The sequence below is a fragment of the Sebastes umbrosus genome, chromosome 1 (genome assembly GCF_015220745.1).
Source record: "Sebastes umbrosus isolate fSebUmb1 chromosome 1, fSebUmb1.pri, whole genome shotgun sequence".
Lineage (NCBI taxonomy): Eukaryota > Metazoa > Chordata > Actinopteri > Perciformes > Sebastidae > Sebastes > Sebastes umbrosus.
This window is the reverse complement of record NC_051269.1, coordinates 21,173,314-21,200,680: the sequence shown is the minus strand read 5'-3', so window position 1 is coordinate 21,200,680 and position 27,367 is coordinate 21,173,314. Positions and strand designations below refer to the sequence as shown.

Genomic DNA, 27,367 nt, shown 5'->3' with positions numbered 1-27,367 from the left:
GTCGGCCTGCGGGCGGCGCTACAACATCTGTTTAGTAACCTAAACTCTGGGCCTCATTCATCACACACAATACACAAGTTTGTACACGGAGACACAACATTAAACTGCACTAAGGAGTCAAGAGGAAACAGGAGCGAATACTTGGAGTGTGAGGTCACGTTGTTGTTTCATCGACTTTACAGATGAAATGACGAGAAATGAAAGCTGCTTCAGTTCTACTGAAAACATCTCGTCTTTGTTTTTCATGGAGAAACAGAAGCGAACATTTGTGAACTTTACGACTCATGAAAAGGTTTTGAAGGAAATGATTTATCTGAGTTCAGAGATGTTGAGTTTAATGACTTTACAAATGAAATTCTGGTGATTCTGAAGTGAAATCTGATCTGATAATAAAATCTGATTTACTCTTTAGCCTCGACTCTCTCTCTCTCACACAGCTGTTTTCAGTATACTTTCCAGTCATTAGGGGTGTGTCCAACAGGTGAGGGGTGTGTCCAGGTGACTCAGCTGAGAGGCATTTGCAGCTGTGTGTGTGTGTGTGTTGTCTGTAATCAGATGTTTCTACTCCCTGAACCAGCCCAGACCAGAACCAGGTCTTTATTGTCCTCTACTCTGAGCAGGTTGTCAGTTTGTTCCTCTCATGTTGCTCATCAATATGTAATCTTGATCCAGCTTGATTCATTTTTGCAGACTTTCTATGCATTCGTTTTTGTCTTTATATACAAACACATTTTAAACTGTCCTTATCCCACATGCATGGCATCTCTTTTTTCAGCACAAACACTGTGCTTAAACTGATTTCTCATTTTGTCAAATTTACAAAAGCATATAAGCTGCTAAGAACCCAAAATACAAGAAAAATGACACAGGCACCTATAAAAATGTACAAATCTTCAGTCAATATCACTCAAACTATTATTATAGTATGCTACTTCTACACACAAAAACAGAGGCAAACTATAAACTATAAATACAAGATATATAAACTATAATACAGTCTGTTTACAAATAAAGTGATTTTTTTTCTCTTTTGCATTGAAAGTTCATGTTTGCCTGTAAATCACTGAAAATATGAATAATTCAGTTTTAAAAATGTTTTAACTTCACTGTTGGCTGGTTTTCTCAGCTTGTCTCTACAGGATATACAGTATAAATAAAGTTATGTAACTGTAAATAAAATATGAATGGATTCCAGGACTCGGACTCAAGAGGGTTAAACTCATTTTAGCCATTCACATACTGAAGGAACTAGACACAATGTGACCAGCGAGCTTATCAAAAATATTTATTTTAAAGGAACAATGTGTAACCATTAAGGGGATCTATTAGCAGAAATGGAATATAATATTAATAAGTATGTTTTCTTTAGTGTATAATCACCTGAAAATAAGAATGGTTTTGTTTTCGTTATCTTAGAATGAGCCGTTTATGTCTACATAGGGAGCGGGTCGTCTTCATAGAGCCGGCCGCCATGTTTCTACAGTAGCCCAGAACGGACAAACCAAACGTTGGCTCTAGAGAGAGCCATGTGTTGGCCACAGTAGCTCTCCTACACGCTTGGCACACGGGAGAGGCTTCAGTTGGTTGTAATCTGCAATCTCACCGCTAGATGTCGCCAAATCCTACATACTGCACCTTTAATGTTATGAGTATTAGTATTGCAGTTGCAAACTACTCCGACGGTTCTTTCTGGATGCCTGTTATACTTCTACAGTAAGAAAAGGAAAAGGACTGATGTCTGTGAGGTAACAGTGTTAAATACATGCAGCTCTCCACAAACGCAGACAAGCTTAGACAGAATCAACAGTAACATCGCATCACTCAGTCTGATTAACTTGCAGGGTCTTGCTCTACTTGCAACTATTTTGATAACTGCTTCATTGTTCCAGTCATTTTTCAAGCAAACGTAGTGAAACAATGGCAATCATTTGCTGCTTTTCTTTGTCATAAATTATTGTTAACAGAATAATTGGGATCTTGGAGTGTTGGTTGGATAAATCAGGACATCTAAAAGACGTCACTTTGGGCTCTGGGAAGTTTTGATAAGTATTTTATCACATTTTTTTTTACATTTCCAGGGTTAAATGATGAATTGATCAACCTAAAATAATGGGCAGACTAATTGATAATGAAAATGGTCTTTTGTTGCAGCCCTGGGTTTATCCTGATGTGTGCCACAGTGAGTTGACACGTGTTGTATTTGTTGCTCTTTATAATTTATTACCATCACTGACAGGTGCTATGTTGATTTACATGTCTAATAAAAAGGGAAGAATTGCATTATGGATTTTTTGTCAAAAGGTAACACTATATAGTGCATATATTTTACACTTTCAGACACTCAAAACAATGATGGAAAGTAAATATAGAGTAGTGCACGAGGTGGAAAATAGAGTCGCTTCTGACAACATTTTTCAAACAGGGATAATTCATTTCATTTTAATTTAAGGGGTTTCTGAGATTTAAAACCTTTTTAGAATGAGTCAAGCTGATGACTTTATTCTTGAAGTTAAAGGTATAATATGTAACCGTTATCGGTTGCTGATTGTAAACAAACTCCATTCAAAGTTGGCCACTCTTTGTCAGCTCAACGAGCGAGGGAGGGAGGGAGGGAGGGAGGGAGGGAGGAAGGGAGGGCAGCGATGGTAAATCGAGCTATAGACTGACTTAAGAGAGAGTCTTGTATATTATACCTTTAAACTTGAAATATTAGCAAGTTCCAACTCCAAATGTACTGTCATCTATTACTGAAAAATATTGTGTTCATCTCTAGGACCAAGGTGAAATAAAAAACAAGTGCCCACAGTCACACTTTCTGGAAATCATTTCTAATTATTAAACATATATATAAGTCCATTCAGTTTCACTGTACCAGAGGTTTGCAATTAAATACATTGGTAAAGTTATTACTGAAATATTTGTACTTGTTCATTTGTTCAGACATCACAGACACGTTACTGTTGTGGTGATGTAATGTTAAAAAATGCTTTTATGTCAGAGTCAAGTGAACTACCTGTTTTGTGTCTGTATAATAATATTGTGTAGATTTTCCTCTTCTCATCACATTCACTCGTATTTTACTGTCATTTAGTTTAGTGGGGTTTTATTTCCTTTAAGACTTTTCCTCTATCTGTGTTCTGTGGTTTTATTCAGACGTGTTGCTGAGCAGAGAGAGTTTTTCACATGAAGTCTTTCTAGTCGACATTGAAGTGGGATGTTTGGTCTTGTGTGACCTCTGAACTCTGTCCTACTTCACCTCTTCTTCATCTCCTCCTAAGACTTTCCTGTTATTTGCACCTCAGAAGTGAACCAGTCCTCACGCTTCATACTCATCCTCCTGTTTTTGTCCTTTTCACTGTGCAACAAGTGAATATTTAACTTCTGTCGGTCCGCTTTTCTGTCATTCTCCGATATCCTGCAGCATGTTGGCAGTGTCCTCACTCAGACAGGAAGACAGATGTCAGACCTGTCTCACTCTCTCGCTCTCACTCTCTCTCTCTTTTTGTCATAGCTGCAGTACAAATCCTGGCTTTCCCTCACAGCTCTATTAGCCTGCTCTGCTCCACACAACTGATCCACGATCAGAGACAGAGAAACAAACACACACACACTTACAGTCTCATCACACAGCGACACACACACACACACACCTCTCCTGGAGCTCCTGCAGAACCAGAGGAGGAGGAAAGAGGGTGGAAGAATTTGGCGCCATCAAACTGCTGGTAAAGTAGAGTTAATGTCTGTCTGTCTGTCTCCTCAGCTCCTCCCCTCTCCATCTGTCTTTCTGTCTGTCCTGCGATGGTTTGTAAACAGTTGTTTCAGTTGCTGCAGTTAATCTTCTTCACAGGTCCAAAAGAAAAAACAAAACAAAGAGCTTGTACCCGTTACTTACAGGACTCTTAACAAAACCTGATAAGGACTCGTCCATTAAACTGCAGCACAGACCTGAACCAGAACGGATCTAAAGGAACCAGACTCTTTAACTTTTAGGATACATGAACATGACTGTGCTCTTTCTGGTTTTGCTCACTGATGATGTTCTGTAGTTTTTACATCAACAATGAGCTAAGAGGACATTTGGAGATTTGGGGCGTGCTATAACTAAATGTGGTCGACCATTTTTACTCAGGTTTTACCTTATTTTTTGTCGACCTCCGCCCCCCCCCCCCCTCCGTTCAGCTTGCGCCATCATCCACGTGTATTTTTGTTTATGTTGAGATCAGCTGTACGTAGCGGAGCATCGTAAAACACTTCATTCAAACTGGACAGAAACAAAATAAAACTCACGTAAACCGTCTTCGTTACTCTTTCTAACAATCACCAAGTGTGCTTTGGTCAAACTCAACTGTAATTTCAGAGTTTAATGTGAAAAAACGCCAATCTACGGTTGTTTTCTTTAGCGTAGAATCACCTGAAAATAAGAATTGTTGTGCTTTTGTTACCTTAGATTGAGCTGTTTATATCTACACGGGGAGCGGGTCCTCTCCGTGGAGTCCGCAATGTTGCACTGCCATGTTTCTACAGTAGCCCAGAACGGACAAACCAAACTCTTAACTGTTAACTTTTCCTGCTTGGGCCGGAGTTACTCGCGGCGGCCGTCACTCTCTCTCTCTTGCTTCACCACTCACTACACTGTACGCACTGGCACTGCTCCAAATGACCTACGTTACTCTTACAACAACTGGCTCTAGATAGGTCCATTCACGTTTTGCCGTCAGCCACCGTAGTTCATCTACACACTCAAGGTACACAAGGTAGAAGTTTCAGTTGGTTGCAATCTGCAACCTCACCGCTAGATACCGCCAGATCCTACACACTGCTCCTTTAAGTGATGATGAAAGGAACTGTCACTTGTTTGCTTTGAACCAGCTCACAGTGAAGGTGAGGCTGCTGACAACCTCAAATGTAATTTATTGGCTATAAGTGGAGTTTTGGAGCTTTTATTACTGAAAAGTAAAAACACACACATGTCTAAAGGAAGTCGGTGGTGCTCAGGAGTAATTTTAACTATTTCCCAAGCCCAGTTAATAAGTGAAATTCTGAGGGAAGCAAACAGAACAAAACTTCAGCTTAAGCACTGCCTGGGTTTCATTAAACTTCACACAAACAGCCTGCAGGTTATTTTTATCCTCTGCTGTTCCTGCTGGAAGTCTCTCCGTCTGAGCCTGCTCATCCAGAAACTGAACTGCTGAATATTTTCCATTTCTCTCCCCTCCCTCCTGTTTTATTTCCTCTGTCTACATACAGTAGATCTCTCTCTCTCTCTTTGTCTCCCGGTCAGCACTGAATTCTGGTTTACTATTGGCCTATTGGAGTTGCGGTGGGAGGGTCTCAGAGCTCGCTGACTGTGTGTTCAGACCTCCAGTCTGTGGAGCTGCAGACTTAAGTTTTGTTTTCATCTAAAAGAAAATGTGAATGGTTAAAAGAGAGTGTGGGCGGAGGGTCGTGAATAAGGGAGACCCACTTGTCATAACGTGTAATATGTGCGATGCTGCTCTGGAAAAATTCAAGGGAGTTGTAGTTTTTGGATACTAACAAATGAATCGTTGGTTAACCATGTTAAAATCATGACGGGTTTAAATTCTGGTGTAGATACTCATTTATCTTAGGCCCTATTTACACTTGTCGCCTTGTCAAACACTTTTGTCTCCCTACTTACTATGTATCACTATATTTACCTTCATCACCCCATTTTGTTTGAGCGTTGGAACTCTTGAGAGAAAATGTATGCAATATTTAGTACCCTGAAAAAGTCATATTTTATAAACGTGAACATTTCTGATGGAGTGACACAAAGTCGCTATGATTCAGAAGTGTCCGAATTCTCAACTTACTGCTGACTAAACGGTCTCTTTGAAGGGAGTAGTGAATGAGTGAACAAGGGGATGATTTCGGACACAACGTACGACACACGTCTTAGTCGGCCAGATCACAAATGTGATTGCATTCCATATTGGTTTTCCCAGCTACATGCAACTCAGTGTCAACACTACTCCACTCCAGAGGGTGGTGGTAATGCACCTAAAACCGTTTGGCGATTGCCAAACTGCCAAAATGCTAGAAGAAGAACAATGTTTGTACTTTGGCAGTGTAGTTACAACAATAACAGTTAAGTTAGATAACTAACAATTATCCATCAACTAACACAAATTCATGGATGGACAAAAGTTTGCTCGTCTTAACCATAGACTGAATATAAGAAGTGGACGTAGTCACTGTGACGTCATCCACTGGTTTGTGGACTACCATTTTGAAGCCGTCGCCATTTTGGTTATTGGCCATAGCCATGTTGTTTTTTTGCAACCAGAAGTGACACGAGAGTGTGGAGCCAAGTACAAATGAATGCTGAATAAAACATTTTCAGGTGACCAAAAAGGTTGTAATTAACTTTCATGAACTGAAAACACACCGTGAAAGGGTTAAAGTTGAAAGACAAAAAAAACGACAACTCCCAGGCCGGAGAACTCCCAAAGCAAACCCTGCTTTATGGTCTATTTGACTCTAAATGGGACCATTATTTACTATATGAACATCATGCTGTATTGAAGAAGACTTGAAACTAGTGATTGAGACCATGAGCTCATGTTTACAATGTTTACTGAGGTAATAAATCAAGTGAGAAGTAGGCTCATTTTCTCATAGACTTCTATACAATCAGACTTCTTTTTGCAACCAGAGGAGTCGCCCCCTGCTGGCTATTAGAGAGAATGCAAGTTTAAGGCACTTCAGCATTGGCTTCACTTTTCAGACCTGGAGGTTGTCCACTGGTCTTAACAAGCTCTTACTCCTTTACCCATATCAAATTTTGAAGTATTTTCATTCAGGTTTTTATGTGCTAATTAAAAATGTAAACAGAAGTGGTAATTCAAAAAGTCAGTAAAAACAACACTATGACCAAGAGTCATAAACTGTAGATGTTTGGGTCAGTGTCAATGTTAGGAGGACTGGGACTGGAGTTGGATTACAGCGAGTAATAATTAAAGGCTGATATCAGCACCATGAACTGATCTGGGTCCAGTGATTATAGTTTGATGTGGATTATTTCTTGTGCTTTCATTTCATTTAGAGGTCTGAGCACATAATCAGATACAACACTGAATTTCTGGAGTGCTGTTGTTATTCTGACTGTGGAGACATGCTGCATACGATATGCTGGAACAATATAGAAACGTAACAAATAATATATGTTTTGGGAGTCTTAACTGTCCTACAACATTATAATAAAAAACATGCACGCACGCATGCAAGCACAGTCTCTATCTAGACATTCAGGCTTATTTGGGCACCATCCCAACAATTCAGAAGCTCCAATGATTTAACAGCACCAACAGCTCCCATCATGCACTGGGGCACAGCTCCAGCAGATTTATTACTGTTATTGAGGCTGATATAGAGAACAAGCTCAATCTGCTCCAACTATCAGGTGTGTGAAGGTGTGTGTTAGCGTCAGATCTCTGCTTTAATAATGACAGGACTGCTGTGTATAGACTAGTCATTACAAACACACAGGGAACCGGCCATTAGGACCCCAGCAGAGAGCTATATGAGGGCCAGCAACAGCACTGACAGCTCTTTTAGTCTGAGAAGCTGCAGCAGGTAAAAACATCTGTCTAATTCTGTCTATTTTTCTGCGGGTGGAGGAAAAACATGGATCTGTCTGTTTGGTTCCAGTTATTTTAGCAGCCGGTTTCTGCAATAATTCAGGATTTAAATTCTTACATTTCATACGCGACAAATCAATCATGTTCCTTCTCAGGATTTTATGCCTTTCTTGAAAGTTGACAGTTGAGAGAAGACAGAAAATGAGTGAAGAGAGAGACGGGGGACGACAGGAAGTAAAGGTCCCTGGTTGGACTCAAACCCTGGACGTAACGGTTTATTGTCAGTGCCTTAACCCCCAAGGTCATGGGGTACCCCAGCGTCTCAGAACTTTTGATTTCCAACCATGGCTGTTGGGAGAATTAACAGATTTGTATTTTCCTTTTGTCTTTTGTGTATCTCTGGATTCCTGCTGAGGAAGCAGTGAAGTCTAGGTCTGGGTATCGAACCCATTTCTTTTTGGGTGTAGACCAAAATGTCATCGTAGCATTGAGTATTGATGAGCGCACGACTGCTTGTGTTTAAACTACATTTCAAATTTGAGAAATTTGGCTTTTTTAAATGAAACAGAGAAAAGGGGTTTTGTAGAAAAAGATGTTTACATTTCTCAAAGTAAGCCTTTGAAAAAAGCATCGCTATGGTATCATTGGTAACTTTCTATTAATACCCAGCTATAATGAAGCCCTCAATGGAGGTAAAGGTTTCTGTGAGGCAACTTGAACCTGGTCTGTGCTGCTCTGCAGGGATGAGGTGGTGGCTGGTGGCGGCCAGTTTGTGGCTGCTGGTGGTCCTGACCGTCTCGAACGCCCAGGCCAGGAACAGACCTCGCAACCAGGACGGTGAGATCCGCCGGGGGAAGAGGAAGAGGGACGGACAGGGTAAGACTGAACAACACTGATATCTGACTGCACAATGGCTAACAAGAGGAGATAGATAGAAAAGATAGATCTTAGGCGTAAGATCAAGAACTGGCTCGCAGACAATAAGTCGTCTCTTCATATGGCTAAAACAGAATTAATTATTGTCTGTCTTTCTGCTTAAATTGATATGACCATGTCTTGCAGGTCCTGGGCGGACCAGAACGGGGCGCTCTAGACCTCTAAAGATCCGACTGGTTCCTGGTCCAAGCATCCCAGTGGAGCCTGGAGAAAACCAAGGAAACGCTCCGTTCCTGGATTCCTACAAGAACCTACAAGAACATCACTCCAGCTACAACGTTATCCCAGGTCAGTGAGACCAGTAACACCAGTGAGACTAGAAACACACAGCCTGAACTCAGTTTAGGGAGACCAGTAACTACTACAGATGCTCTGATCAGGCTTTTTAGGGTTGATATCAAGATTTAATGTATCGTTTTTCGAGAGATATCCTTCACAATTCAAAGTGACATCTTCAAATCTTTTGTTTTGTGTAACTAACAATCCAAAACCCCAAAACTGTATTAGTTTTACAATTAGAAAATCAGCCAGTCCTTATACCGGGGAAGTTGATGAAGAAGTAAATGTAAAAAAGTAAATGATTTAATTGTTTATCAAAGTTGTTGCTGATATTTTTTCTCTCGGTAGAGTAATTGAATAAGCAACATCTGTTTCCGCTCCTCTACCAAATATAACGACGCATTGTGCAATGCCACGCATCAAACAAGCTGACTGATCCAACTTCGTGTTGGGAGGTGAATGTGAAATAGAACAAAAGAACTAATGCAGACATATTAACACCAGTTACACCCAAAGTATAAGAAAACAACCACGTGAAAGTCACTGAGCAACACCAGTGTGAGTTTATGTGGAAATGGAAAGACGTGTTCCAGCCTTTACTCTGTGTACATACGGAATCTCTGATTCATCCAAAAATGATTCTCCAAAAGCCTGATCTAATTCAGGAAATAAAGACGTGGTTTAAACTTTCAAATAGATTCAAACAGTGCACAAGCAGGCACCGGTTTTCCAAATCATTTAACTAGTTAATTGGTCTCTGTTTGTCTGTTTATACGTAAACCAACACGGAAACAGGCCGAGGGTATATTTGCATTTAAAACTTTTAAGTGGTATATGACACAACAGAGTTTTCTAGTTAATTGATTAAACAGGATGTTTTGATCAAACAGGATGTGAGAACAGCTCAGCTCCGCTCTGAGGCTCCGTCCTGTTCTCATAATGAAGCTGCTTGTTATTACAGCTCAGTAATTTAATGACAAATCATCACATTCCAACATGAACTGAAGAGAAAACCATCTGTGGGAAAATGTGTCCCACACAGAGATGAGGACAGAGACTTTAAAGACAGACCTCAAAGCCACGTAGAAGCCCCTCAGTTTCACACAATAAACTCAGCATTATGTAATTAGAAGGGAAGGTGGTGCTGGTCTGTTGTTGGGAGCTGGAAGGGGAATTTTTTTGCTTCTGTTTTTCGCTGTTGTTTAGGAAGCATGAGGACATGCCTCTGTGTTCAGACGAGCCGACAGAACTGACTGTAATGTAACAACAACCATCAGACGGCAGTTTACAGAAACAGAAAGTAACAGATTTTGGACTGACAGGATAAACAACCATCTTTGCAAATGTTAATACTTGATCTTGGGAACAGTAGTTTGATGAAATAAGCAGATGTCAAGGTCAACCTAATAGCCATTTTATGGCATTTTTCCTTTTTTTGTAGAGGGCCCTAAGAATGACATACTATAAAAAGTGACCAATACGTCCTCTGTGACTCTGGTGCATTGTGCCATCGCATTCGTGCCTCCACCTAAATCATCATTTACTGGAAATTAGGGCTATGAATCGATTAAAATATTTAGTCGCGATTAATTGCATGATTGTCCATAGATAATCATGTCATTAATCGCACATTTTGTATCTGTTCAAAATGTACCTTAAAGGGAGATTTGTCAAGTATTTAACACTCTTATCCACATGGGAGTGGGCAAATATACTGCTTTATGCAAATGTATGTATATATTTATTATTGGAAATAAATTAACAACATGAAACAATGACAAATATTGTCCAGAAACCCTCACAGGTACTGCATTTAACATAAAAAAATATGCTCAAATCATAACATGGCAAACTGCAGCCCAACAGGCAACAACAGCTGTCAGTGTGTCAGTGTGCTGACTTGACTATGACTTGCCCCAAACTGCATGTGATTATCATAAAGTGGGCATGTCTGTAAAGGGGAGACTCGTGGGTACCCATAGAACCCATTTTCATTCACATATCTTGAGGTCAGAGGTCAAGGGACCCCTTTGAAAATGGCCATGACAGTTTTCCTCACCAAAATGTAGCATAAGTTTGGAGCGTTATTTAGCCTCCTTCGAGACAAGCTAGTATGACATGGTTGGTACCAATGGATTCATTATGTTTTCTAGTTTCATATGATGCCAGTATCTGCACTCTAGCCTTAAAAAACACTACAACGTAAAAATCTCAAGTTGTGTAAAAGAAATTAGTGGTGTTAAAACAAATTTGCGTTAACTTTGACAGTCCTAATAAAAACGTAGACTTTGGGGGCTCCTTAGTCTCACAGAACCCAGGATGACATCTTCAAATGTCTTTATGACATAAAAGTGAGACAAGCAGAACATCCTCACATTGGAGAAGCTGGAAACAAAGAATGATTGTTTTTGCCACAAAAATCATTGATTAATAATCAATGAATCAACTGTTTGACTACTAGTAAAAACACATGAAAATATGCAGTGAACACCATAGTGTGGTGGTGCCACAGCAGAGTCTGATGGTTGCTGTATTATTTTTAAAAACCCTGCAATTTACTAGACAATAAATAAGATATTCAACAACAGCAAGACAATATTTTACAGGGAAAAGAAAAGCTCTAAAGTATGTGTGCCCCAGCAGAGATGACAGGGTGACCGTCTCACTGCTCTCAGTAAAAAGGACAGAGATAGGAGAGACAGTATTTAAGAGAAATAACCTGAGCCTCCTAACTACCTGTGTTTCTATGGACGTAACAAAGAGCATACCATTAGAACGGATAGATGACAGACGGGACAGACTTAAAATAGACACATAGAGCCTCTTCCTGCTGTATCATAGTGGTTTACAGTCTTTTCTTTGACTCACTGACAGTCACAGCCTCGTCCTGTCCCAGGTCTGATGTTGAGTTAATGAAGAGGGAGGAGGGGAAACGCTACAAATCACTGCTTTGTCTGGTTCTGATGGTAAAGTACAGGCTTTAGATTTGACTAGACACACACAGCAATTACTGCAGCAGGGCCGGCTGTCGCTGCTGCCGAGGAGGATGACGAAGGTCAGCATGTTAGGTTAAAGCAGTGACCACACAGGTTTGAATTTGCCTTGTTCTACACATCTGAATCACTCCCCACATTTCCTATTTGTTCAGTGATTCAATCATGTCTGCTTCTGTTGTGCTCATTGACAGCTGTTCCCCCGGTGGAAATAAGAACAGGGGCGTCATCTTCTGTCAAAATGGCCACAAAAACAAGGATAAGTGAGGATGAGATGTTTGCAGCTGTACAGGAGGTTGTAAATCATCAACATTTCTTTGATCAACACAACGTTAAGTTAACTGCTCTTGCTTCGGATGAAGCTTCCGAGTTGACAAAGAATTATGTCGGCAGGATGGATATTTCATTTGCTACAGACGGGTCAAAGCAAAGTTTATCTCAAGGAGCAAAATCAGTTTTCTTAACCCACAGAAAAGCGGTAGCCAGGTGGTGTCCTGGTAGCCAAATAGTGAAGACGCATACCACACGACCACAACGTCCCCAGTTTGAGTATCACATGACTGGTTGCAGACTTTGTTTTTTTGTCCACTCATATATGGAAACTGTGTTTGCGTCCACTGTCTGTATATGAAGGTCTTTAGGTTTTAGCTTATTAGATCGTTTTATTTATTAATTAAAAAAATAATTGCATTTCGAGCTTATAGACTGAAATAGAAGATTTATCTTGCAAAACGATAATGGTCATAATTTAACAATAACCAAATGACTTTTACTCCCTTCATATTCGGCCCACTGTGAGACCAGTTAATAAAGATTTTGAACTATAATGAACTGCTGAAGTGACTGTGATGTGTCTGTTGTTTCAGGTAAGCAGGGCCAGTGTGTGTACCAGGGTCTGACCATGTTCGACCAGGCCGTCTGGTCACCAAAGCCCTGTGTGACTTGTCTGTGTACCGGAGGGCGGGTGGTTTGTGACAAGATCACTTGTCCCATAACGCACTGCCATTTCCCCTTCACCCCCGCTGGGGAGTGCTGCCCCGTCTGCATGGAGTCAGGTAGAAACACAACATGTGGCAACGCCATGGTGCAACATCAAGAGGCAACAGAGATGAGAGATGTTTCTGACAATCAGGACCAATATTTGAAGGGTTAAATCCTAAAAACTTTTTGTACAACATAGTGATACATAATCATAATTAGTTATACCTTCCAACAGGTTCATTTGATCAAAAAGTAGATGTCCCATTTCAGAATTAAACTCTTCATCATGCAAGTTCTATTACTCGTCACAATAAAAGATAAATGGAATTAATGAAATTAAACCGTCTCCATTTCTGAGGCCTCAGCATGTTGCTTTCTGTTTCCATCATGGCTTTAAAAAAAATGTGTTTAGCACATTTTGGGTCAGTTCAACACACATGTTGTGAGAGTTTTAACAGGTCTGGTTTATTGGGAGATACCACATGTTGTTTTCAACATGTCCAGGATTGGTTTAAGCTTACTGTCAATTCAATCTAATCAAACTGAAGAATAACATGTGAATCTACAACACATACAAAGATGTATAGACAAGTTGCTGAGATGTGTGCACATGCAGGAGGCAGAAACCAGAATGAGAGAGAGTTTTTGAGAAGGTCACCATAAGAAGTTGTTTCGTGCCAAGAGCTGCGCAAATGACAAAAGTAACAGGTGGAAATTGATCGATATCGCAAGAAGGAAACTGGCCTGCTAGCTCATAACAGCTGTTATCATAGTGATCTGGTCAGAGCCCTGTAGTTTATAAGTTGGTGGATAGTTTTGCACAGAAGGTGAAGAGGAAGAAACACCTGTTTTAAGGTCAGACAGCTCACACTGTTACTGTGTATTTATGGCTGTGTGGTAACTGAGGAGTGCAAATGTTTGTCAGGCTCTGGGATCAATGCTTTGCTGATCAGCTCCATATACGTTCAATGTGTCAGTGTGGGACTTGGTGACAGCTGATAGAGGTGACAGACTGCTGGCTTTGGATAGAAAATACATTATGTTTTCATAGAAAAACATCCCAAACCGGTGTCTATAATCTGATGACAAACAGCAGGAATTATATTTAACTTCTCACTATGTGTAAAAGATAACTTTGAGTAATACTGGTTAGCGTTATCACTGCCATTAGCTGCTGTTTCTCCCTTCAGCTACAGTTCCTTGTGTAATGTTGGCTAGTGTAGTAAAAAACGGAAACTGGTCTATTCAATTCAATTCAATTTATTTTTATATATCACCAAATCATAACAAAAGTTATCTTGAGACACTTTTCATATAGAGCAGGTCTAGAACGTACTCTATAATTCAGAGACTCAACAAGAGATCCCCCATGAGCATGCATTGTTATGCAACAATAGCAAGAAAAAAACTCTTTAGCGGGTAGAAACCTTGGGCGAGAGAGAGAGAGAGAGAGAGAGAGAGAGAGAGAGAGAGAGAGAGAGAGAGAGAGAGAGAGAGAGAGAGAGAGAGAGAGAGAGATTTTCTACAATTTATGTAGAACAAATCTTCAGTAGTTGAATTGACAGTAACTAACTAATTGCTCACAGTCATACACTGCACAGTCACTGTGTGCATGTATGTATGGAGGTGAAGCAGGACAAAAACCTCTGATAGTCATTTTGTCTATGACTTATCACTGTGTGTAGAAGTACAGTATGTAGAATACATCGTATTCATACATAGAAACATGTACGTATCTGTAGAAGTACACTGTATATAAACTATGTCTGTTGTATGTGTGGAGTCAACTGTAAAAGAAAAACACTAAAAGCTGTTTTATAGTCAAAAGAAAAGTGTTGGTCCATCAAGTGACACTTAGGTATTCTCTTACACTTTCACCATGTCATCTCCATAGTAACCAGCATTACCATAAGCCTCGTTCCTGACCTCTGAATCACTGCTCACATCTGTAGTTTGTTCAGTTATTCAAATAGATCTGGTGTTGTTCTCGCTGACGGCTGTTTCACCAGCTGGAAAAACAAACGAGCCCTCAGAGCTTTGCAGGTGGGATTAAAAATCACCAGGAAAGTAAGAAGTTCAGCAAACCAATGAAAATGTTTGACGACAATGATGCAGCTATATATAAGACACTGTCAGACATGTATTTTTGTCTTTTTCATTAAATATCTGCTGGTTGTCCCTGTAGGCACACAGTTTTATGACTATAAAACAGCATTAGGTGTTGGACAAGTGAGCTAAGGTTGGTCTAAATTATTTACACTCCACAATATCGTTTGAATGCAAAACAAAAACTTATCAAATTTATATTCAGTACCAGCTGGCATCGACATTGGCGAACACAAAAAGACCAACTTTAGCTGACTGTGGTCAAATGGGATCTGGTCCAGACTGGTCTACAGCAGCCGTCTGCTCTGTAGCTACAACAAGCTGGTCTTGTACCTGTCTGTCTGTCTACAACACTAACACACAGTCGTCTCTGTCTATCCACCTCCTGTCTGTCTGTCTGTCTATCTCCACCCTGTATCACTCTCTTTTAGTTTTCTTTATTTTTTCCTCCACTTCTTCCTTTCTACTCTTCTATTTCTATCCCTTCCTTCCTTCTTTCTTTCTTTCTTTCTTTCTTTCTATACCGTCACCTTTTTCTTTCCTCTCGACCACCACCTGCCCTCTGATTGGCTGCCCCGCGCCACCCTACACCCACCCTAGACCCTGACCTCAGCCTTGACCTTTCTGGTGACTCCCCAGTTCCCAACGACCCCGGCGAGCCTGTGACCCCGCTGACCCAGGAGGAAATCCAGCGAATCCTCTGGCGGGAGGAAGAGGAACACCGCGAGGAGGAGGAGCGCCTGAGGAAGAAGGATGAGGCTAGGAAGAAGAGGAGGAAGCAGAGGAAGGAGCAGGCGGACAAACAAAGGAAGATAGTGGAGGAGAAGAGGAGGAAGGAGGAGGAGGCGCTGAGGCTGCAGGTGGAGAGAGAGGAGGAGGAGTGGAGGAGGCATGTGGAAGAGGAGGAGAGGAGGAGGCAGGAAGAGAAGAGGAGGAGACAGGAGGAGGATGACAGGAGGCGAAAGGAGGCAGCAGACATAGAAGCAAGGGAGAAGGAAAGGAAGCTAGAGGAGGAAAGGTGGAGACAGGAGGAGATGCTGAGGGAGGAACTACTGGCTCTGGTGGAGGAGGAGGAGGAAGAGGAGATAGAGGAGGAGGTGTGGCTGAGAGGAGATGTGTTTGAGATGCCCCATAAAGAACTTGAAGAACCCGAGGAACCAGACCTCCTCCCTGCTCCAATACCAAGACCTCCAGTGGCGACAGAAGACGAGCTGAAGGAGATGGAAGCAGAGGAGGAGGAGGAGGAAGAAGAGGAGGAGGAGGAGGAGGAGAGGGAGGTGGTGATTATAGAGAACAGAAGAGGCATCCCTCCAGGCTGCGACATCTCTGATGTCACTCTGACATGTGATAACGCAAAACTCACCTACTTCCCTCCTCTGTCCATCCCTGAGCTCAAGTCTCTCAGTCTGGAGGGTAAGTCAGCACCACGACAAGAGAAGGACAAAGTAGAGCCAGAGAGCTCCACGCACGGCAACATGCAGAAGAAGCATGTAACTATGCCATGCCAGTAACTAAACCATTTGGGTTCAACTTGCAAAATGTGTTACTTAAGTTAAAAATACAAAAACTCAAACATTCATTTAGTTGAGATTTCTTTATGAAATTCTGCACATCTTATTTTTTGTTAGCTACTTGCATCAGGTACTGGAGGTCCTAATTCAGAACTACTCAGTTGCTTAAAGGATTATTTTCCTCATTATCAGCTAGGGCTGTCAATAATTGTCCATAGTTAATCGCGATTAATCGCACATTTTTTATGTTCAAAATGTACTTTAAAGGGAGATTTGTCAGGTATTAAATACTCTTATCAACATGGGGGTGGACAAATATGCTTGCTTTATGCAAATGTATGTATATATTTATTATTGGAAATCAATCTACAACACAAAACAATGACAGATATTGTCCAGAAACCCTCACAGGTACTGCATTTAGCATAAAAAATATGCTTAAATCATAAAATGGCAAACTGAAGCCCAACAGGCAACAACCGCTGTCAGTGTGTCAGTGTGTTGACTTGACTATGACTTGCCCCAAACTGCATGTGATTATCATAAAGTGGGCATGTCTGTAAAGAGGAGACTCGTGGGTACCCATAGAACCCATTTACATTCACATATCTTGAGGTCAGAGGTCAAGGGACCCCTTTGAAAATGGCCATGATAGTTCGTCAGTTTTACAGCTTAACAAATTCTGGCATTTTATCAACCTGGAACCAGAATCAACAAAATACTATACATTGCATTTAGGAACAAATGATGCATATACTGTAAATAAGACACAAGCAGACTGAGAAACCTGCCAGTTTTCCTGCTCCACTGTTAACTGACTGAAACTCTTCTGACCTGCAGGCAACGACATCAGCAGCATCCCAGCAGAAGCCTTCAATGGCATCCCCAACCTGGAGTGGATCAACCTGAAGAAAAACAAATTCACCTCTGCCGGCATTGATGCTAAAGCCTTCAAAGTAAGATGCTAAACCACTGCAGCCCTTCAGAATAAATCTCAACCTTTTTTTGCAACCATTTGCCTGTCACTCAATTCTAGTGTTTCTCTAGAGGCAACCAGGCATGTAAAACATATTCAACATCTAAAGCAATGCAATTAACCAGAAATAAAATAAATATGGTGATATAATGGCAACAATATTCTCAAAGACTTTTAGGTGTCACATAGACTAACTAGAACAGTAAGGAATAACAAATCAGTTAGTTATTTAAACACTTTAAAGCTTCAAAGTGAATTTCATGAAGAACTTAAATAAACAGGTAAAAATCAGCTTGTTTTTTTTAAATGGGCATCAACTGAAAGCTGTGAAACTATAAACAGACTGAAGAAAAAGATGGGCAGGCATTTCTGGAATTAACATTTGTGGTATGAAGTGGGGCAATCAACTTCCCAGCATCACCAGTACCTGTGTATGTGTGTGTGTGTGTGTGTGTCAGGGTCTGAAGATGCTAAGGCGTCTGTACTTGGACGGGAACCTTCTGGAGGCCGTGCCCGCTGGCCTTCCCCCCACCCTGCAGGAGCTGAAGATCAGCGAGAACAGACTGATAGCGATCGATGAAAACAGCTTCCAAGGTAACTGCCACAGTATCCCATAATGCACCTCTATACTGACATCAGCTTTTATGTCTGTCAGTCAATGACAATACAGTGGGGCAGAGATGACTTATTTTTCTAGGCCAACCAGGAAGTCAGCATCGCCCTGGTTCCCTCGACAAAAAGGGACGTTTATGATACTTACACGTTTTGGTCAGTGAAATAATCTCCACAAATGAACACCATTTTTAAAATATTTTTAAAGCATAAATGCAGTCGCCAGTGTTAAGCAAAAAGCTAACGTTGGGCTATAAACAAACTACACCACAGAAAAAAGGGAACCATGAGGAGTAAATAAGAATGGTTGTGATTGTCAAAAAGAAATCCTGCAAACTGACGACACAGTTGCCATCCAGGTGATGATTTAGGTTGTTTTGGCTGTAGGCATGAACGCCAACATAAACAACGAGGCTGTTTTGTAGTCTCATTTAGCCACTTGTTAGCAACTGCTTTTTTTAAGAGATATAAAAAGCTTCAAAATTCACAAGTGGGATATTTACTGACGTATTTTATATCATAGAACAAAACGTTAAACCTTATTTCAGGCATCTAACTAAAAACCCATTCAAAAAACCCATCGACTTTCAGACGAGGGAACCAAATGTGCTCAAATGCTTACTCATTTCTGGGTTTTAGGTTTAGGTTTTAATTCGTTTCAACTTTCAGGCTTTGGAAACAAAAAGTATGTTTTTTTTTTTGCTAAACTTTTGGTTTTAAGTTGAAAAATGAACATGAAAAGCTCATCTTAGATCTTGTTTGTCGGCCATGCAATGTACAATCAATATGATGACAGCCGTTCGACCCGCGATGGATGGTCCAAACCCTACTCGATTGTTACGCTTTGACCGGTCTTCTTCTCCAATGAACAATAATCTTTACTGTTACAAAATTCACAAATGGTCTTTTTAATGTAGGTGCATTGTTTTGTTTATAAAATTTCCCGGCACACGTTGGTGAAGTAAACCTTGCTACACTTTGTCCCTGTGACTTACACAGCTCATACACCACTGACCATATGTAGAGGGTCTTCATTGTTCAGCCCTACTCTGTGTTGTGTACTACCTTCTTATAACCTCTAATGTAATCCCAAACCTCAAATGTTAGAAATGTATGTCATACTCAGTGAAATGAGAATTTGCTGTTCTGTTTTGCAGAGTAACTGTTTGACTATTATAGTCTGACAAATGTTTCCCTGCTGCAATGATTCAGAGACAAATTTCCAGTATACAATGACGTTTACCTAATTTCTATCTTTAAGATCTGAGCAGTCTGGTGATTCTGGAGTTGGAGGGAAATCTGCTGAGTGAGGGGAATGTAGATCCTCTGGCCTTCGCTCCCCTCATCGAGCTCTCCTACCTCCGACTGGGCAAAAACCACTTCCGCACCATACCACAAGGGCTTCCCATTTCATTGCTGGTATGAACTAATATCTGTTTACATAACTACTGTATCTCTCCAGCTCCTACATGTTTATTACCCACACTGAGAAACCTCACATAGCCAGACTTTTGGCTTTCTTTATAAAAGTCCAGGACACAGTTCTCTCTGCTGGGATCAAAAACGAATGGCCAACTGCTGCTTTGGTGTGATGATGCCACTAGAAAACTGACCGCGGCGAAACTAGTCTTCATGGCTCAATCCTCAATAAGTTCAAAGGGCTCACTGTCAAAAAATCATAAAAAATATTCACAGACTTTGTACTGAAGTTTTGAGTGACAGCTGGCAGAAATAGGTACAATACTTGAGGAAAAGCTCAATAAATGTATCAGTAAACCCACCAGCAACCGTCACATTATCAGAGGCCTTCTGAGCAGATGGTTGCAGTCAGTCAGTCAGGAATTTAGCAATGCTGATGCATCAGTAATTTCTTCTTGGCTCTGATGTTTAAGACTCCTCTACTGAGTAAACTCTGCTTCTACCTGTGGGAAACCATTCCACCCACTGTGTAATTACGGCCGCTGGTTAACCACATACACTGCAAAACCCCAGCGACATGCTGCTGCTTTAAACCCACCTTAAAACCAAGCTCATGTTATAACTTTGGAGAGTCTCTACACACTCTCTGCAAATCCAACCCCATGCATTTTCTTAGGTAGGTCCTGATGATCGTGAGCTACCTTTAACATTTGTTCTTTGCTAAATAGCTCTGGGATTCCAGGATTTATCAGACACTTTCACTTTTGTGAAAGAAATCGTGTATACCATTGTACACACAATTTAAGGATGATGGAGAGTAACTAAGCAGACACCCGTGTGTCTGGTGTTCATCCTATTAGGTTGTCAAACTTAAAGGAACAGTGTGTAGCATTTAGGGGAATTTATTGGCAGAAATGGAGTGTAATATTATTATGTTTTCATTGGTGTATAATCATCTGAAACTAAGAATCATTGCATTTTCGTTAGCTTAAAATGAGCCCTTCATATCTACATAGGCCACCGTAAGTTCTCCAACAGACTTGGAAAGGGAGGGGTGAGTGGAGGGGTATTCAGTTGGTTGCAATCTGCAACCTCACCGCTAGATGCCACTAAATCCTACACACTACTCCTTTAAGAATGTAGGTATTAAAATATAGTTTTAGGGGGATTATGCATTTATAACCTGAAACCACCCCAACAAACCACAGACTTGTCTGCCAAGATCTCTGAACCAAAGGCACTCAGCTAACACAACAGTTTAACGAAAACATATAACATTGTAATGTTTCTTTTTTTCTGTTGTTCAGGAGCTGTACTTGGAGAACAACCTGATTGAGGAAATCTCAGAGGCAGTTTTCAATCAGACCCACAGTCTGAATGTGGTTTCTCTGAGACACAACAGGCTGGACGAGACCAGGATCGCCCCGCTGGCCTGGATCAACCACAGGTCCGACAGAGAGAGACCTATTACTATCACCCATGATTCCCCAGGGTCACAGGAATTTACTAGCTGTGTATTTCAATCCTCACCAAAACAGATATCATTCATTTCACTACCATACCTTCATGTGCCGTTTCAAAGACTGAAGGAACATTTGTTTTGGCACTATACTGATTGATCCATCCTGACAATCAGTCAATCACTTGTGTTCTCCGTTTCCGTTTGCTTACACATCCTTCCTCCCCTCATCTTCCTCCTTCTCTGCAGAAATCTGGAGTCCATCGACCTTTCACATAATGACCTTTACCTGGTTCCATCATACCTGCCCAGATCTCTGATCCACCTGGTGCTGGTGGGAAACAACATAGAGAGGATACCTGGTAGGTGGAAAGTGTTGATGGAACAGCTGGCTGACAAACATTATACCTAGCAGATGGGAGGGCTTTAACTGGTTAACTTTAACAGGAAGTGATACTAAACCCAAGTTGCAGGTACTTTCAGGGGTTTGCTCAATGCTGTTGATTGTGATTGGTTGAGGTGAAGGAGGAAGACAACAAACACAAGAGTAACCACTACTACACCTATACGAGCAGAACAACCAATACTTTAAAAAAGAAGAATAAAAGATTACAATGTGTGCAATGGAGCAAACCAAAAAAAGTACAAAGTGGGTTAGCGCAATGGACACTGTATGTACCAGCCCCAGGGGGAACCTATATTCTCTGTCGGCCTTTGTATTTCATATTTATGAAAACGTCAATAATATCAGTTCCACCGTCGTATGAATCCTTAATCAAAATAATCGTGAGTAGACTGTTCAAACACAGGGTCATGGTTTTCCATAGTTACATTGTTTCCTTCTATTACCTCCACAGGTTATGTCTTCGCCCACATGGACCCTGGTATAGAGTACCTCTACCTCTCCTACAACAGACTGGATGGGGAGGCAATCGAGCCCGAGTCGTTCTTTGGCTCGTACCAATCCATGGTGGAATTGTGTCTGGATAACAACCAGCTGGTCTCTGTCCCGTCTGGCATCAATGAGATGACCAACTTACACTTCCTCAGACTCAACAATAACAATATCAGGTATGAAGCCATCATTCACAAATCTATTATCATCATCATCATCATCTATTAGGGTTGAAGGTTTTCCTGAGCTTTTAAAATGATTGCTTCCAGGGAATATTCATAGCTACTCTTTCCTCCAGGATTCCTAGGATTTTTTGCCATAAACGAAATTTGATTTTAAAACACACTATGAATATTTAATCATAAAATTCCATTTATTCAAAATTTCTGGCATTATTCTTTCAAACCCATTCAATTATGTGGTAATATTTTGGAGTAGAACAATCATTCCTAATAAGTAAACTTTTTAGAGGTAGAAAAAAACCCAATTTGAACCTAACAGAGTTATTTGATCCTATTTTTCATCAGATCCTTCTACTGGTACCAGTTTTAATCAGTGTGAGTGGTTATATGAGAGTGTATGTCTACCTTAGTGTTGACCTGAGGTCAAACTGTATGTATTTGAGGAACAGGAGAACTGTCACTGGATTAGTTGTAACATTTGGGTGATCATCTAGACAACGGGATAGAGGCCTACAGATTTGATTAAGACTACCTGCATACTTTTCATTGACAGATTTTATGCTCCACTTTGTTCACATTTAATGTAAACAATATTTTACTACTGAACTGAAGGCTATGATTTTAGCATGATGAGTAACTGGAAGAAAACAGCTGCAGATGAACAGTTGAACCAGTTAAATTTCTGTAATAACAGCATTTCATGGTTGTACGACAGTTGGGTTTGTAGTGCTAATGAGGTTTGGAGAAGGCATCTATGCTTTAATATATACAATATTTCTCAATACGTAAACATATAGCCAAAAACATGGGTTCCTGTCCGTCATTTCTGCCAACTATGATGATAACATTGTACTCAACAAGTGTCTATGGATAGAGAGTATCATGTACACATTGTGAAGACCTTTGAAAATAAATTCTGATTTGTGATTTAGTGCTAAATCGGTGATGGTTTGACTTGACCAAATCTATTGCAGAGATCTAGAAACATAGCTTGTTCCTACATCTCGGCTAGTAACTTGATGAGAACATGAGAACAATGTTATTATGACTGATAGAAATGAAGGACAAAACCATAGAAATAAGACCCAAGTTGAAATAAACAGGTATTAGCAATTAGCAGTGTCAATTATTGGTATGTGTCATTCATTTACAGCATAATTAAATAGCAGAAACTGCCGACAGCAAACAATAAAACCAGGTGACTAAAGACAGAGGTCAATGGAAAAAACAACTAAATTCAATACAGTCCTCTAAGACCAACAACAAAGAGTCCCACAACAGACCAGAGTCTGACCAGACGACTGACTCATTCATTCAGCCCGCCAGACAATATTAAAGCTGAAAGTTCACTGAACGGATCGTCGTCTTGACGACAAGAAACAAAACAAGCCGATTCATATTTCCACCTGAGAGTCACTCCGAATCACTTCATTACTCACTCACAGGTCCATGCACGGTGCACACACTTAGTCCAGGCTGTAGCATGGTTTCATATAACAGTAACATTTTGAACACAACAACTCAAAATCCATACCATGCTCCACTTCACTGCCAAGATGGCTGACACACCAGGTGGGAAATAGTAACCAGCGTCCAAGCAAATACTGCAGATTATTTTAACTCTTTTAATTCTGAATTAACTGTTATTTTCTTTTTTAGGTATCTTGGTAAAAAGAGAATTGTTGTAATCTAGGCAACTTGTAATGTTATCAGCATTTCACCATCATTCTGACCTAAAAGTAGTAAAAAATATGTTTTGTTACCTTTATAAAATGACAGAATTTAAATCTGAGTCTAAAATCTGTTTGAAATTATGATGACTGATAATGTTTTCTATAGGGAGTCTGTATAGAGAAAATAAAATAGGGCCCAGGATGCTTCCTTGGGGAACTCCACAATCAGTTTCGTCTGTAATACAAAATTGGACTGATAACAAATGTTGTTCCTGACATGTATGAACAAACCCAGTCAAACTCTACACCAGAGAGAGACTATGAAACATATTTGTATGATAAAATGAAAATTCATATTTAATTTTAGAATGTATTAGTTACTGCTGCAGTCTTGGATAGTGTAATAACATAAAATGAATTAATAATTTTTCAAGCAAAAAATACAAACATTACCCCATTCCAGCTTTTCAATTGATAAGTTTAGCTGCTTTTCTTTGTCTTAGGTGATAGTAGTACACTGAATATCTTTAGATTTTGGACTGTTGGCTGGACAAAACATGCAATCTAAAAACATCACAGTGGGCTTTAGGAAATTATGATGGCCATTTTCACAATTTTCTGACATTTTATAAACAAATGATTAATTGATTGTTTTGAGAAAATAATCGTCAGATTTATTGATAATGAAAATCTGCATTAGTTACACTTTTCATTATATCTAGTGAAGCTGCATCTAACTGCATCCTGATACTTCCTTCCAGGAGTATCCCTGACGAGGGCATCTGTGACCCAAACCACAGCGGAGACTCCACACTGGTGGCCGTGAGGCTGGAAAGCAACTACATCGACCCCCAGAAGATCTCACCGACAGCCTTCTCCTGCGTACGCTCCTCCTCCAGTGTGGTCTTAAAACCCCAGAAAACCAAGTGACCACATAAAACCAAAAAATAAAAGACACTTGTTTAAAGATTTTGGTTTTTAATGTGCCAACATTAGTCAAGTCAAAACATAAGATACATTTCCCCTCCCTAGATTCCTCTGATGTTGCATGCTATTAAAATTACACCCCAAATAATAATAAATTACTTAGAAAAACAGTTCTCATATGATTTACAGGTTGAACATGGAAAAAAGAAATGTAACTGTCAAAACACAGCTGATGAATTTGCCCTATTGGAATGTACTGTTCGGTCATATCCTTGGAATGAACCTCTACGAGCTGCATAAAAATAAGATTTTCTTCTTCTTTGGCCCTGATACACAGTTTTAGGTCTGGTAAGGTGTTTTGCACTGTAACCTGGCCCACCTTAACCTGGTCTGAAGAGGACAGAACACCTTCAGACTTTAAATCAAACACATCTGTGTCTCCTTTAGTAAAATGTTAAACTCTCTGAAATGGAAAGTGCACCATACACAGTAAAATGAAAACGCTAATAAGAAATCATGGAAAGAATTCGATGAAATGAGACCACAAGCCCAACACATTATTTTTAACAACCTCGCCACCTTCATGTTCCATTTCTCAGCTCTGTTTCTTCCAATGCCTTCTTTCATAAAAACTCTGACATGGAAAGGAGTAGTGTGATCACATGTGGGACACATCCTTTGAGCTCTTTGCGAAGGATTAAGTTAAAGTGAGTGTTGTTGGAGAGTTAATCGCTCTGACAGATAAAGAGACAGAAGATGTAATGACATGTCTGCCCATTTCAGCTCCATCTTTTACATTCTTTATGTGCACTTAAGTGGACAGAAGCAGGACAGTAACTTCCTCTGCTGCAGTTAAGCCGGATTTATTCTTGATGTCTTGAGGAATGGTGTTGGTATTCGTTTATATAGTTCAGCTTAAGATTTCGCTTGTTGATGGACCCACAGCAATAGACACATATATCGTACATCAGGAGGTATTGTGCTTTAACTATATTGCCCACAGTTCTACTTCACTTTGTGTTTGTGTGACGTTGGGCCACGCTCATACTCATAACTAGAGTTGCATCCAAGTAACTTGTATTTTGCCTTGTCTCATTAGTGAATAGGAGACTATTAAATGCAGTTGCAGTGTTTCCACATTTTCAGCAGGTTTGCTATAAACTTTCATGGAGATGGGTATAGCTATGTGGACTATGTGGTCTGAGGAGACAACCCTCTAACAAATGCCCTTGGGATGTTGGAGGAACCATTGGCTCCAGAAGTATTTTCCCCAACTGTAAATTCCCACTTCAAAGTTTTCATTTAATGACGTCCTCAGTGTACCTCAACACAGAAACGTTATTAAACCACACTATACAGTAGGTCTATGTTCATGCTTCAACTATCAACCTGTGTAACTGTAGTATAATGTATTAATAACTCAACATCAGCACTGGCAGTGAATAAAAAAATGCTTCTGCAGGTTGGGAGAGTAATTCCTTTATGTATGAGTGGGGAGGAGGTGGATCTTGTATTTACAGATTGTACCGTAGCTTTGAACAGTTTTGACTGGAGGTACAGTGTGCCCAACAATTTGAAATTTCAGTTACAGTTCAAAAACTGTAACACATCTGCCCCTTGCAATGCTCTTGGCTGGCCAACATGCATAAATTATATGAGAAAATGTCTATTTGATGTGTCAACAATTATATACTACAGTTTAGCACAATGTTACGATGCAGAATTCAAATAAACTTCACAATGTTTACATTGCTGTCTGATTGATGAAATCCCACCTACATTCACTAAGTCATATGAAAAAGAATAATTATGACAATAACAGCACTGGTCATGTTCATTATGTTTCAAAGTGCAATAAGGCGTTCTTCTAGCCGTGAGGATCTGCAAGGGTCCTTGTGACATAAAATAAGATAAAGCCTAACCACTACTGGCTTTTTGAGGCTGAATACTGATATAGATATTTGGAGTTTTAAAAAAACTGATAATGATTTATTGGCTGATATGGTGGATAGGTATGATATGCAACAAAGGTCCCAAGGCTGGAATAAAACTCGGGATGTTGCGGTTATAAAGCATGCATTGTAACCACTCGGCTACCAACTCAACATAAACTAAAACGTAACTTTTTTTTTTTAGAACTGGTTGACTACTGTATCTTCCTGATAAGGTAATATCGGACGATTTATTGGATGGACTGCAACATAAAGGTCCAGTGTGTAGGATCTGTCGGTATCTAGCAGTGAGATGAGAAGATTGCAAGATACTGTAACTTCTCCCGTGTGCAAAGTGTGTTGGAGAGCTACGGTGGCCGACGCAAAAACGCGAATGGCCCTCTCTAGAGCCAGTTGGAGCAGAGCCAGTGTGTAGAGTGTGTGTGTACATGGGAAATGAGTGGTGAAGCAAGAGAACGAGTACGGAGGCGACGGGAGCGAGTAACGTTATCATCTCTGGCCCAAGCAGGAAAAGTTAATAGAGTTTGGTTTGTCCGTTCTGGGCAACTGTAGAAACATGGCGGTGCAGCATGGTGGACTCCGTGGAGAGGGGACCTTGCTCCCTATGTAGATATAAACGGCTCATTCTAAGGTAACGAAAACATGATTCTTATTATCAGGTGATAATACACTAAAGAAAACATACTTACTAATATTATATTCCATTTCTGCCAATAGATCCCCCTACATGTTACACTGGTCCTTTAAATTTGCTGCTCATGTCTGCACCTAAAACTTATGACCATGGACTATGTGCACCAACATGCACAACAACTGCACACACAGATCTTCTCGTTGTAGAGAACCACATCCACTGCTGTCTGCG

General features: G+C 40.4%; 2 protein-coding genes across 4 annotated transcripts in view; one reads left to right on the top strand and one right to left on the bottom strand.

Annotated features, from left to right (window-relative positions):
* The window catches only part of LOC119493289 (centromere protein P), a 104,765-nt gene that overhangs the window by 2,016 nt on the left and 75,382 nt on the right, over window positions 1-27,367 (bottom strand). The window lies entirely within an intron of this gene.
* On the top strand, window positions 548-26,301 carry ecm2 (extracellular matrix protein 2, female organ and adipocyte specific). Of its 2 annotated transcripts, XM_037778417.1 has the most exons (13): window positions 548-620; window positions 3,512-3,722; window positions 8,343-8,477; window positions 8,664-8,825; window positions 12,676-12,864; window positions 15,497-16,309; window positions 17,248-17,363; window positions 17,842-17,977; window positions 19,257-19,414; window positions 20,722-20,861; window positions 21,123-21,235; window positions 21,731-21,944; window positions 24,385-26,301. In XM_037778417.1, exons 3-13 carry the CDS (start codon window positions 8,345-8,347, stop codon window positions 24,551-24,553), a joined length of 2,343 nt encoding a protein of 780 aa, XP_037634345.1. In that variant the 5' UTR covers window positions 548-620; window positions 3,512-3,722; window positions 8,343-8,344; the 3' UTR covers window positions 24,554-26,301. The 2 variants fall into 2 exon arrangements, with proteins under 2 accessions (XP_037634345.1, XP_037634353.1); XM_037778425.1 differs by lacking the exon at window positions 548-620 and having other exon boundaries at window positions 3,002-3,722.

What these genes read in the sequence shown, in the direction of transcription:
- ecm2 (XM_037778417.1), top strand. Translation starts at nt 8,345, where the DNA reads ATGAGGTGGTGGCTGGTGGCGGCCAGTTTGTGGCTGCTGGTGGTCCTG. An exon ending in CAAGTCTCTCAGTCTGGAGG is followed by an intron (nt 16,310 to 17,247) that starts GTAAGTCAGCAC and finishes TCTGACCTGCAG; the next exon opens with GCAACGACATCAGCAGCATC. An exon ending in GGCTTCCCATTTCATTGCTG is followed by an intron (nt 19,415 to 20,721) that starts GTATGAACTAAT and finishes TCTGTTGTTCAG; the next exon opens with GAGCTGTACTTGGAGAACAA.